This window comes from Euleptes europaea, chromosome 17 (assembly GCF_029931775.1).
Source record: "Euleptes europaea isolate rEulEur1 chromosome 17, rEulEur1.hap1, whole genome shotgun sequence".
NCBI classification, from domain to species: Eukaryota; Metazoa; Chordata; class Lepidosauria; order Squamata; family Sphaerodactylidae; genus Euleptes; species Euleptes europaea.
The window spans coordinates 40,456,300-40,469,623 of record NC_079328.1 but is presented as its reverse complement, the minus strand read 5'-3'; the positions used below and the strand labels follow the sequence as shown (position 1 = coordinate 40,469,623).

Below are 13,324 nucleotides of genomic sequence, written 5' to 3'. Positions count from 1 at the left end.
TCCCTCCACATCGCTCCTATTGGCCTAAGGCAGTGCCTGTCTTTGCCCCGCGGAGTCAATAGAGGCTCCCGCCGGCCAATGAGCGAGAGGGAGGAGGGAGGGGCCGTCTGTGTCAGCGGGTAGGGGGGGAAATTAGAGGCGAGCAGTCCCACCCCTCCGCTCCTATTGGCCCAACGGAGTGCCTGTCTCTGCCCCGCGGAGTCAATAGAGGCTCACGGCTCCCGCCGGCCAATGAGCGAGAGGGAGGAGGAGAAGGGAGGGGCCGGCTGCGTCAGCGGGTGGGGAGGGGAAGGAGAGGCTAGCAGTCCCTCCGCTCCTATTGGCCCAACGGAGTGCCTGTCTTCCCCGCAGAGTCAATAGAGGCTCACGGCTCCCGCCGGCCAATGAGCGAGAGGAAGGAGGAGGAGAAGAAGGGAGGGGCCGGCTGCGTCAGTGGGTGGGGAGGGGAAGGAGAAGAGAGCAGTCCCTCCCCTCCGCTCCTATTGGCCCAACGGAGTGGCTGTCTCTGCCCCGCGGAGTCAATAGAGGCTCACGGCTCCCGCCGGCCAATGAGCGAGAGGAAGGAGGGGGCGGGAGTTCGAGGAGGGGTGTCACATGATAGTGGGGGAGGGCTGCGAAGGAGTCCGTCAAAGGAGGAGGTGTTTGCTGCAGGGTTTGCAGGGCGCGACGTACCATCATGGTGAGTAAAGGGGGGGGGGACGGAGGGAGTTGTTGGGGTGTCCCATTTTTTTTTTGGGGGGGGAGATCTTATCCTGCAAGGAGAGGCTGGTTTTTAAGGAAGCTTTTGGTGGAGTCTTGGTGAAGGGGAGAGGGAAGGGTTTTGGCCTTGCTGCTCCTGCAGTGGGTGGAGGGGAGGAAGAGGTCGCCCAGGTGTGGCTGTCCCTTGCAAGCCGAGCATGCCCCATGTGCTCGCCAGAGGGGAAAGTCCATTGAATCCACTGGGGCTTGCTCTTGAGTCAGTGCGTGCAAGATCGAGGCTGCAGTCGGTGCTCAGCCATCGCACGTGAAGCAGGGTTGGACACGTGAAGCTGCCTTCTACTGAATCAGACCCTGGGCCCGTCAAGGTCAGTATCGTCTACTCAGGCCGGCAGCGGCTCTCCAGGGTCTCAGGTAAGAGGTCTTTCACATCACCTACTTGCCTAGTCCCTTTAACTGGAGATGCCGGGGATTGAACCTGGGACCTTCTGCATCCCAAGCAGAAGCTCCAACCCTGACCATGGCAGGGGTCTTTCACATCACCTACTTGCCTAGTCCCTTTAACTGGAGATGCCGGGGATTGAACCTGGGACCTTCTGCATGCCAAGCAGAAGCTCCACCCTTGACCACAGCCCCTCTCCAGGGTCTCTGGCAGGGGTCTTTCACAGCACCTACCTGCCCAGTCCCTTTAACTGGAGATGCCGGGGATTGAACCTGGGACCTTCTGCATGCCAAGCAGATGCTCTACCACTGACCCACAGTCCCTCTCCTGAAGCTGCCAACCCTATCCCCTTTCTGCTTCCACGTTTGGTTGGGAGGCAAGGGTCACACCTCAAGGGCCTGGATTTGGCCCAGGACTCTATGATTATCTTAAACGTTATGCATAAAAGCCACAGCCCCTCCCCTGGGGTTGCTTTGTGAGTAAATGAGCATGTAACATTCATAGAATAGAATCATACAGTTGGAAGGTACCACCAGGGTCCTTTAGTCCACCCCCCTGCGCAATGCAGGAAATTCACAACTACCTCCCCCTCCACACACCCAGTGACCCCCTACTCCTCGCCCGGAAGATGGCAAAGGAAACCCCTCCAGGATCCCTGGCCAATCTGACCTGGAGGAAAATTGCTTCCTGACCCCAAAGTGGCTATCGACACTACCCTGGGCATGCAAGAAAGGGCCACTAGAGCCAAACACTGATGCAAACCTTCCCCCTCTCCCTCTCATGATTTGCCTAAGGCCATAGAATCAGCATTGATGACCAATGGCCATTTGCTTAAAAATCTCCGAAGACAGAGAGCCCACCTCCCGGGGAAGCCTGTTCCACTGAGGAACCGCTCTAATGGTTAGAAAATTCTTCCTAATGTTTAGCCAGAAACTTTTTTGATTTAACTTCAACCTGTTGGTTCTGGTCCGACCTTCTCGGGCAATGAAAAACAACTCGGCGAACAGAATGATGTAAGATGCTTTGGTCCCCGTTGGGGAGGAAGACAAGGTATAAAATAAATTAAATTCAAGCACTTCCTGATCCTAATCTGACAGTTTTAACCACTACGCCACCCTAGCTGTCTCTTGGGTGGTGGTGTGGGGAGTAAGGTTACAAAAACTGTGGTCCGGTAGTACCGTTCTTTTTTTGGTATGTTGCAATTGAATGCAAACATTTGAGCCACCCAGAATTCTGGGCTGGGTGACGAACAATCCGATGTAGAGTTGATCCAGTCTGAGTCATTGAAATGAATGGCTGTAGACTGGAGTAATTCTCTTTAGGATTACACTGAAAGTTGTTCTGGTGTAACATGGAAGCTTGTGTGTTCTGTTTGAGGATGTTTTGGTTGCTTTTAATTAAAAGAGGTCATGTTGCTAGGATGTTTGGAATTTTTCCAGGGACCATATGATATGGTTCTATACATTTGTTGATGTTGTTGAAAGGCCACAATCCTTGGGCATATATGTAATACAGTAATGTGGCAATGGTGGGATTTGTTTGTGAGTAAATATACAGAATTCATGCTGTCAGACCGCATTCCTTGGCATCACACTTACAGGACAGTAAATCTTACTGTCCATCATGGGGATCACTTCAGCATAAACAGGTATGGGGTCAGATTTTTAAATCCAGCAGGGATTAGGCTGAGACTGCTGTAAATTCCCCCCCCCCCGGGAAGAACAAGAAAAACCATTTTTAATCAGCTTCTGTCATAAATGCATGACTTGCAGTTGACGCTGAAGGAGCCCTTCATTCAAAAGAAGTATCTGAACTAAACCCTCAACTCCCATGGTTCAGAAAACCCTTTCATACATGCATCTGTACATCCCCAATACCTTCTGGTATGTTTTTGAGAAAGCTGTTTATTTGGCATAAGCTCCTTTGGAAGCCCGTAATGGCTGCAAATCATAGATCACTGGCAGAATATTTACATACATACGTACTTTATTTATACCCTGCCTTTCTTCCCGGTGGGGACACAAAGCATCTTGCGTCATTCTGTTCCCCTCCATTTTATCCTCACAAACAGCCCTGCGAGGTAGGTTAGGCTGATTGTGTGTGACTGGCTCAGGGTCACCCAGCTAGCTTCCATGGCGGAGTGGGGATTCAAACCTGGGTCTCCCGGATCCTAGTTTGACTCTCTAATCTCTATACCACAGTGGCTGTAGTCCCAGCACACAAAATTGGGTGTCTTCTATATTTTGTGTGTGTAAAGCCCGTTCTTGATATTGGATCACCCTCTGATATGATCACGAAGTGGAATTTAGGATCCAGTTGGGAGAGTTTTTCCCCCTGGTGTCAGTAGAGTATGGGTATGTTTAGCCTGAAGAGGAGAAGACTGAGAGGTGATATGATAACCCTTTTCAAGTACTTGAAGAGCTGTCACATAGAGGAGGGTGCCAAGTTGTTTTCTGTTGCTCCAGAAGGTCGGACCAGAACCAATGGGTTGAAATTAAATCAAAAGAGTTTCCGTCTAGACATTAGGAAGGATTTTCTAACAGAGCGGTTCTTCAGTGGAACAGGCTTCCTTGGGAGGTGGTGAGCTCTCCTTCCCTGGAGGTTTTTAAGTAGAGGCTAGATGGCCATTTGTCAGCAATGCTGATTGTATGAACTTAGGCAGATCATGAAAGGGAGGGCACCTTGGCCATCTTCTGGGCATGAAGTATGGGTGTGTGTGTGGGAGGTTGTTGTGAATTTCCTGCATTGTGCAGGGGGTTGGACTAGATGCCCCTTGTGGTTCCTTTCTATGAGTAGACACAAGTCATGGTTTACATCTGCCTGAATGGTGGCCCAAAGTACACCCATAAGCTTATTCCTGTGCGAATGCTGATCAGGAGCCTACAGAGGTGGCTGTACACGCTCTGGTCACATACATTCAAAGTGTCGGAATGGCAAGCATTTTGCTGGCGTGTAATATCGAGGACACAGGCCATGGATATTTTATCTGGGATTGCCGAGCATTTTTGAATTGCATTTTCAAAGACCCTAAAAACTTGCCGTGCTGGAGCAGGTGAGCACAAGAACGGCCATGATGGATCAGACCAAGGCCCATCAAGTCCAGCAGTCTGTTCACACAGCAGCCAACCAGGTAGCTCACCAAAATGAGTACTAGTCATGATGCATACCTATTCTCTGCTGGATCAGAGGTGCGTGCCTAATATGTTAGGTGTGGAACACAGGCAGGGCAATGCTGCTGCAGTCGTCTTGCTTGTGGCTTCCTAGAGGCACCTGGTTGGCCACTGTGTGAACAGGCTGCTGGACTTGATGGGCCTCGGTCTGATCCATCATGGCTTTTATGTTCTTAAATCAGCAACCCCCTCCCAATTGTTTTTGCCTAAAATCTGAACAATCACTTTGAATGTGACTGTGTTACATTCTGGATTTCCATGACTGGGAGACAAGTGCAGGTTAGTCAATCGGTTGTCCCCTTTCAAGGTACAGTTTTACACGCAAGTCTGCTCAGAAATGGTGCGATTGGAGCATGTGACAGTTGTGCTAAAATTGGGTTTGGTGTGATTATGTATGGTGCAGAAGTATGCATGGTGCCCGTCTTTGCGGGAGGGACTTGCAAGAAAGCCCACTATGTTCTTCCTTTCTGCCCTGTAAACGTTCCAGGTGTAAACCACCACAAGAGTCAAATTTGTGGGATATAAATGTAGGTAATTTTGTCATGTGGTTATGTTGCTGCTGGTGCGTGTCGTTGCTCTGCACAGTTTTCATTGCTTCTGCCTTACAGCCTGCTTCCGTGAGTGCTGGTTGGCTCTTGGCAGCTTTCCCACCTGGTCTTGCTCGATTTCCCTCCTGCCTCCAGTTTTCACCCCATGTGGCTTTTATCAAGTTTCACAGTTCTCGGCCTCGCCCTTCTGGTGGTCAGAAAGAGCCCCTTTCTCTCTTTGTGGAAAATCTGGTCGAATCCAACATTCTCCAGTTTTAATTCTTGGGAGCAGAGGTTGATGCCAGACTCTTTAATGGTGGCGGGAGAGATTGGTGTGGGGCAGGGCAAAGCCCTTTGTTGCCACTGGGGAAAGCCCTGGCTTAGCTGTAGAGCATCTGCTTGGCTCACAGAAGGTCCCAGGTTCAAGCCAGCATGGTGTAGTGGTTAAGAGTGTTGGTTTGGAGTGGTGGACTCTCATCTGGAGAACCGGGTTTGATTCCCCATTCCTCCACATGAAAGGCGGATGCTAATCTGGTGAACTGGATTTGTTTCCCCAGTCCTACACATGAAGCCTGCTGGGTGACCTTGGGCTAGTCGCAGTTCTCTCCGCCTCACCTACCTCCCAGGGTGTCTGTTGTTGGGAGGGGAAGAGAGGTAGATTGTAAGCCAGTTTGATTCTTCCTTAAGTGGTAGAGAAAGTCGGCATATAAAAACCAACCTTCTTCAATCTTTAGGCAAACGAGTCTGGGAGTAGGTGAGGTGAAAGGCCTCTACCCAAAACCCTGAAGGGCTTCTGCCAGAGTAGGCAATACTGACCTTGATAGACCAAGGTCTGACTCCATAGAAGGCAGTTTCACGTGTTCATTGTTGAGATCAGTGTGAGATCAATCTTCCTAATTTTCCCTTCTTTCTGCAGCCGACCACACAGCAGTCCCCGCAAGATGAGCAGGAGAAACTCCTGGACGAAGCTATTCAGGCCGTTAAAGTCCAGTCTTTCCAAATGAAGCGATGCTTGGTAAGAACGTTTGGGCTACGTTTTTGCCTTCTTTTGTTTGTGAAGAGGAGGGGAGTTTCCTCCAACCTTTCTGGCATGTGTTGTTGCTGTAAGCTGTCCCCGAGCACCACTTTGAAACGGTGGCTTTGATGCTTTATAAAATTAAATGGCGTGGCATGCTCGAAGGGTTGACGAAGAGGCCATTTGAAAAAGAGGAATGACGCTTCCAAGGGGCACTCTATAGGGTCTGCTCGAAAGCTACCAACAAAATCTTATGCTTGTGGGAAGGAAAGAACAGGTGATCTTTTGTTCTTACTGTCGTTTTTAGGATAAAAGCAAGTTAATGGATGCTCTGAAACATGCCTCCAACATGCTGGGTGAGTTACGGACTTCCTTGTTGTCCCCAAAGAGCTATTACGAACTCTGTATCCTCTGGACGTTGGTGGGTGCACTGGGGGGTGAAGTTGACGTTATTTATTTAAAACATTTCTGCCTTTCAGTATATGGGTGGATTCATATGGGAGGAGGTGGTCTTTAAGGTATATAAGAGCCAGCACGGTGCAGTAGTTAAGAGCGGTGGTTTGGAATTGTGGACTCTGATCTGGAGAACTGGGTTTGATCCCCCACTCCTCCACATGATGCCAGCTGGGTGACCTTGGGCTAGTCACAGCCCTCTTAGAGCTCTCTCAGCCTCACCTCACGGGGTGTCTGTTGTGGGGAGGGGAAGGGAAGGAGATTATAAGCCGGGTTGATTCTCCTTTAAGCGGTAGAGAAAGTTGGCATATAAAAACCAACCCTTCTCCTGTTCCAACCCCCGGTCCATAAATTCTCGTGCTTTGTTTGGAAACCTTGTGCTGCGATTAAAAACCCTCGACTGATCAGGCAGTTTTTAAAAAACCTGGCTCCAAAGTTTGGTTCCCCCCAACGGAAGGCCTGTTTACCAGCAGGACAGAACTGCCCTGCCTTTCCCATCCCGATCTGCTGAGCTGCCCAAAATGCAGACCCCAGGGGGACGGGGCTTCTTTGGTCAGGCGGCAGTCCTGAAAAAGAAGTCCTAGATGAAAGCTGAAGGGTGCTGCCGGCAGGTGAGCGCAGCAGAAACAGCTCGACTTCTCTTCCCTCTCCGTTCCTTCTGCCATTACCTCTCAGCAGGCTCAGTTTTAGTCTGTCCAGTTATTCCCCTTAACTGCAGACAGACTGTTCTCCTGGTGGTCTCTGAAATGCCAACTGAAGAAAAAGGGGAACAAACAAACTCATGAACACATGGAGCTGCCTTATACTGAATCAGACCCTTGGGCCATCAAAGTCAGTATTGTCTACTCTGACCGGTAGGGGTCGTTCACATCACCTACCTGCCTAGTCCCTTTAACTGGAGATGCCGGGGATTGAACCTGGGACCTTCTGCAAGCCGAGCAGATGCTCTACCACTGAGCCATGGCCCCTCTCAACCTAAAAGTCAAAGGAAACCAAAGGGGTTGAGCTAAACACTATCTAATATAACAACCACTAAATCTATTTTTATTATATATTGTGCACAAATGTATTTTAAAAAAGAGGGCCTAAAATAACAGACTCCTTTAGAAGCACAAACACAGTTACAAATATTACCAACACATCACAGTTGTGTCGGTAATATTGTGTATATGTCAGGATGTGTATTGTAAAATTGTGTATGTATGACTGATGAGGAAGGCCAGTCAGATTTTGGTCATTTTCAGTGCATTCCTAAGGAGAGTTACTCCAGTGTGAGCCCATTGAAATGAATACCCTTAGACTGGAGTAACTCTCCTTAGGGATGCACTGTTTATGTACTAACATAAACTGCTATGTGTTAGTAATATTTGTAACGATGTGCTTTTAAAGAAGCCTGTTCTGTGTTTTTAAATACATTTGTGCACAATATAGAATAAAAATAGCAGTTGTTACAGTAGACAGTGTTTAGCTCAACCCCTTTGGTCTCTGAAATGCCTCCTTCTGTCCCTGGCTGTTCACGTCACCTGTTTTGGGTTCTCTGGGATGTTTCTGTTCCCTCTCGGCATCGCTGGGTGACGATGATGCCCCAGGTGTTTCTCTAGGCACTTGTTAATCCTTAACCGAAAGGGGCAGATATGGCCATTTCCGACGAGCTGCACTACATGGAGGTGTATCTGACAGAAGAATTCGCCAAAGGGCGGAAGGTGGCGGATCTCTACGAGCTGGTGCAATACGCCGGGAACATCATCCCACGCCTGTGAGTGAAGCAGGACGTTGTGTCTCTTCGTTTATGTTGATTGGAGATTTTAATTTTTAGCAGTCTTCTTTGCGGTTGTGTGAGGAAAAGTGCGACCAAACGACTCAAAGGAATAAATGCACTAGCCCTCTTTATGCTGCGGCCTGCATTGAGAGGGGGGCTGCCCTGTTGGTAAATAGACTGAATGTCTCAGATTCTTTTAACATTCTCTATTAAACAGTTGTTCGCCCCAAACATTGGAGACGGTGACGCAGTTTTTAAAGTTTGCTTTAAAAGCCCGCATCTAAAAGCTAATTAGATGGCAGTATCAATAAACTGTATTTCTCAATGTAACGGCCTTTTAACCATATTATAAAGGGCACCTTGTAACATTTCCATTCCTTTTGTAACCTTTTGAATTGTGTTTGTATGCCAATAGAGGAATGAGGATGATCAGAAAGGGGCTGAGAAGACTTTTTAAAAATTCAAAGATCTGGCTTTTCTGCGGGCTTCAGACACAGTTGTGGAGGATGGGTGAATGGAGCCTCCATGTTCAGAGGCAGTGTGTATCTGAATACTGGTTGCTGCTGTAGCAGCTATAATGCCAGGCTTCGACTTGGGAGGCCCTGCTCTAAGCCTTCTAGAGGCATCCAGGGTTAGCCGCTGTGGGGAACTAGATGGGCTGTGATCCTGGTTGCTCTTACGTAAGCCTATAACTCACCGAATCCCAGGTCTGGCAATTTCTGGGCATGGAGTAGGGAGTGTGTGTGAGGGAGGTAGTTGTGAATTTCCAGCATTGTGCAAGGGGTTGGACTAGATGACACTGCTGGCCCCATATAATTCTATGAACTGGAGGATTCTGGGTATGGAAGGAATGGTGCTCAGAAGACTAGAAGGGATTCTCTTGCGTGACTTTACTACTAAACATTATGGCACGTGCTTTCCTATTTTTAGTGGGATATTCTCTTTTTTTTTTAAAGTCACTTCCTCTTTTGATCTTTCCAGCTATTTACTGATAACAGTCGGGGTTGTCTACGTGAAGTCCTTCCCTCAGTCCAGGAAGGATATTTTAAAAGACCTGGTGGAAATGTGTCGTGGGGTCCAGCATCCGCTGCGAGGCCTCTTTCTCCGCAACTACCTCCTTCAGTGCACACGGAATATCTTGCCTGATGACGGAGAGCAAACAGAGTAAGAGGGGCTATTTTTGTAAATCCTTCTCCCATTTCACCCTCACAATGAACCTGTGGTGTAGTGGTTATGAGCGGTGGTTTGGAGCGGTGGCCTCTGATTTGGAGAACCGAGTTTGATTCCCCACTCCTCTGCATGAGTGGTGGAGGCTGATCTGGTGAACTGGATTTGCTTTCTCCTGTGCTTGAAGCCAGCTGGGTGTCTTGGGCTAGTCACACTCTCTCAGCCCCACCTACCTCACAGGGTGTCTGTTGTGGGGAGGGGAAGGGACGGTGATCGTAAGCCGGTTTGATTCTTCCTTAAGTGATACAGAAAGTCAGCGTCTAAAAACCAGCTCTTCTTCTGTGAGGTAGGTTAGGCTGAGGAGATGTGCAGTTGACCTGGGGTCACTCAGAGCTTTCATGGCTGTGTGGGGATTTGAACTCAGACTCTTGTCCAACTGGTTGTGTGGGGCAACTTTTGTAAATGAGGTTGTTGAGGAAAAGGGCACCGAAGCAGGAAACCAGGAAAGAGAGGTGAATTAGAGTTCTAGGCCTTCCTAGAGCCCCGTGGCGCAGAGTGGTAAGCTGCATTTAACTAATGGTCCACATCTTCTCGAGCAACTTTGGAGCAAATGGTTCAGTTCCTCTTAGAGGACTCTGACCCTCAGTGTACTTATTTTTGTTGCTCTTTTTTGGAGGCTGCGTTGAAGAGATGAAGGGAGGTGTTTTTAGAGATGGGTCTTATTTAAGTTTTATTGTTCAAGACCTCTGTCTAAGAACGGGGGAAAGAAAGAAAATAACAGCAATCTTGGCTTCATCACTGGCTGGACATTTGTTTGCTCGGTGCATTTTGAAGCCGCCTTTCGACCAAAAAAATGGTTTACAGTTTGGTTTTTTTGGGCCATCAAATCGCAGCCAACTTATGGCGACCTTCATAGGGTTTTCATGGCAATAGAGGTTCACAGGCCACAGCCCCGCCATCTTGTTCTCGTGTCCTTTTCATACGGGTAAGAAATCACTGCTTTATTCTCTTGGCTCACAGTGAAGAAACCACCGGGGATGTCAGCGACTCCATGGACTTCGTACTGCTGAACTTTGCGGAGATGAACAAGCTCTGGGTGCGAATGCAGCACCAAGGGCACAGTCGGGACCGGGAGAAGAGAGAGCGAGAGAGGCAGGAGCTAAGAATCCTGGTGGGGACCAATTTGGTCCGTCTCAGCCAGCTGGAGGGAGTCAACGTAGAAAGATACAAGCAGGTGAGAAGGGGCCTCTTTTTCTGCATCTTGGTACCTCCCTAAGGGCTGGCTTGCTTTAATAATGCAAGGAGAAAGAAAAGGACTGCACCAGTCGCAGGAGATAAAAAAAATAAGGCCAAGGCTGAAAAATAGGTGAAAATATATTTTATTACTCAAATAACAATCCCCTATAAAGATTTGTATAGCGTTTATCCTGCTCCCTTATGACCATGACATATAAAAAAAAATGTTCTTGAGTGAATGCTTGCTTAAAATTGAAAGGCTTCTCCAGGGACTGGGGAGAGATGGAGGTTTTAAGGTGGCAGCATAGGCACTAGCCAATCAGTCTTGCTGCTGCAAAATGGTCTGACTTTCCCTCATTTTACTACCCTTACACGATCTGGGACCTTCGTACCTGCAGGACTGCCTCTCTTGGTACACCCCTGGAAGGTCACTGCGTTCGTTAGATGCTAATCTGCCGGTGGTCCCCTGCCCTAAGAGTGTGCCCCTGTCCTCGGCAAGAGCCGGGGCTTTTTCGGCCCTGGCTCCCGCCTGGTGGAACACTCTGCCTAGCAATATCGGGCCCCTGCGAGACCTGAGAGAGTTCCGCAGGGCCTGTAAAACAGCTATTCCCCCAGGCCTACAATTGAGGACAGCCAGGGATGTTATCAGTAACAGCCTCCCTGCCACCCCCTCCTTTTACCTGTTACTTGTTCGGAACTACAAGGGGCTGGTCTGTATCTGCTCCCTCGGCGAGTTGTATTTTAGCGCCATCTAATGTTTAGGTTATACTTTACACTGAAGAATTGTCATTTTGGAGTTTTTAGATTTATTATGATTGTATATTGTTTTAATGTTATAACTTGCCCTGAGCCTGGTGCTGCCAGGGAGGGCGAGTCAAAAATCGAAGTAATACATGAATAAAATAAACTACATTTGGATTGAATGGAAGACTTTTCCAGTCCATCCCACTGCTCTGAAAATGTAATGTCTGCATGTTTATCGTCATTCTTGTCCTGACAACCATTTTGGATGCTTGTGTTTAACACCTGGAGAGGCCGTTTTCCAGGTGTTACTTGGGAAACACAAGCTGAGCAACACTCAGCGGAGAGGGGCTGTGGCTCAGTTTGTAGAGCATCTGCTTGGCATGCAGAAGGTCCCTGGTTCAATACCTGGCATCTCCAGTTAAAGGGACTAGGCAAGTAGGTGATGTGAAAGACCTCTGTCTGAGATCCCAGAGAGCTGCTGCCGGTCTTAGACAATACTGACTTTGATGGCCCAAGGGTCTGATTCAGTATAAGGCAGCTTCATGTGTTCATGCGTTGACTTGATCAGTTGGTGTTTCTGTTAATGGCAGCTGTCCTCTGCAATATGTCACTACATATCATAAGACTGATTTGTGCTGGCATGTTCCTTTTTCCTCATGAAGAAAAAGGGAAGATATAGAAAAAAGTAAAGCAAACTTAGTACTACTTAAAAATCCTCATCTTGGATACTTTAATTCTGGGTAGAACAAACAAAAAAGATAAAGCCAATATTTAAATCCTTGTTGGAGTGTACATGGGAATCGTATGGGTTCATGGTTTTTATGCTGCTGGGTTGTAATAGTTGTGGATGTTAATGTTTTTGTGGTTTTAATGGTTCTCCCCCCTTCTGTTAATTGTGTGAGCTGCCTCTTCAGAGATCTGCTTAAAGCCTCTGTAAAAACATCTTAAATAAGCAAGCGGTTGCTGAGGGAAGGAGAGGGGGAAACTAATAGTTCTCTTTTTCTCCCTCTTCCCAGATTGTTTTGCCTGGTATACTGGAGCAGGTTGTAAATTGCAGGGATGCGCTAGCTCAAGAATACCTCATGGAGTGTATCATACAGGTAGGCACACCGGGGGCTTGATTCGATCAACCTCTGTGGTCATAAGTGGCATTGCGGCATCTCTCTTCCTGTGGATCCTTTTGCTGTGATGGAAATCACTGAACAGAAATCAGAGGGGATCTACGGTGGAGGGGGTTGCCTCTCCCTGGTGTACTGCAAGCTGTAGAAACTGCCATACCTTAATGGTCTACTTTGGATCTTAACTAACAGTAGAAAAGAGCAAGAGTCCAGTAGCACCTTAAAGACTGACAAAATTTATTGCAGGGTATGAGCTTTTGTGAGCCACAGCTCACATCTTCAGATACTGTGGCTCACAAAAGCTCATATTCTGCAAGAAATGTTGTTCGTCTTCAAGGTGCTACTGGACTCTTGCTCTTTTCTACTGTTAGTGACAGTCTAACATGGCTACCCATTGGATCTTCAGTTTCGGCTGCTCTCTGTGGTGGGGAAATGGAGATCTCATCGTCCCTTCCTGCCCACTCAGCTTGCCTGCGACATCCACATGTGGGCAGTGCATTTGAACAGAGCTTTTGCACATAATGTTCAGTGGGCGTAGGCCTGATCGACATGGTGGGAGTCCAGGAATCTGGTATCCAGTCTGGGTTTGCCCTCGTTGGATTTATTTTTGAAGAAGCAGCAGCATTGGTTTTGATATGCCGACTTTCTCTACCACTTAAGGAAAAATCAAGCCGGCTTGCAATCACCTTCCCCTTCCCCTCCCCACAACAGGCACCTGTGAGGTAGGTGGGGCTGAGAGAGCTTTAAGACAGCTGTGACTGGCCCAAGGTCACCCAGCTGGCTTCATGCAGAGGAGTGGGAGAAACTAATCTGGTTCACCAGATTAGCGTCTGCTGCTCATGTGGAGGAGTGGGGAATCAAACCCTGTTCTCCAGATTAGAGTCCACCTCTTCTATTAGGCATGATGGCCTCTGAATACCAGTTTTGAGGGAGGGCAAAAGCAGGGTCAGACTTTGCCCTCAGGATTCCTGCTTGTGGCTTTTCTGGTGGCATCTGG

At 48.3% G+C, this 13,324-nt stretch overlaps 1 protein-coding gene across 1 annotated transcript in view; it reads left to right on the top strand.

The window, feature by feature from the left end:
- Positions 1-652: 652 nt before the first annotated feature.
- VPS35 (VPS35 retromer complex component) overlaps positions 653-13,324 on the top strand; it is a 30,827-nt gene continuing 18,155 nt past the window's right edge. Inside the window, exons 1-7 of the mRNA XM_056862573.1 lie at positions 653-679; positions 5,752-5,850; positions 6,158-6,254; positions 7,936-8,059; positions 9,044-9,226; positions 10,250-10,463; positions 12,226-12,309. Of these exons, the coding sequence (XP_056718551.1) occupies positions 677-679; positions 5,752-5,850; positions 6,158-6,254; positions 7,936-8,059; positions 9,044-9,226; positions 10,250-10,463; positions 12,226-12,309 (804 nt within the window). The 5' untranslated portion in view covers positions 653-676. The remainder of the gene's footprint in view (positions 680-5,751; positions 5,851-6,157; positions 6,255-7,935; positions 8,060-9,043; positions 9,227-10,249; positions 10,464-12,225; positions 12,310-13,324) is intronic.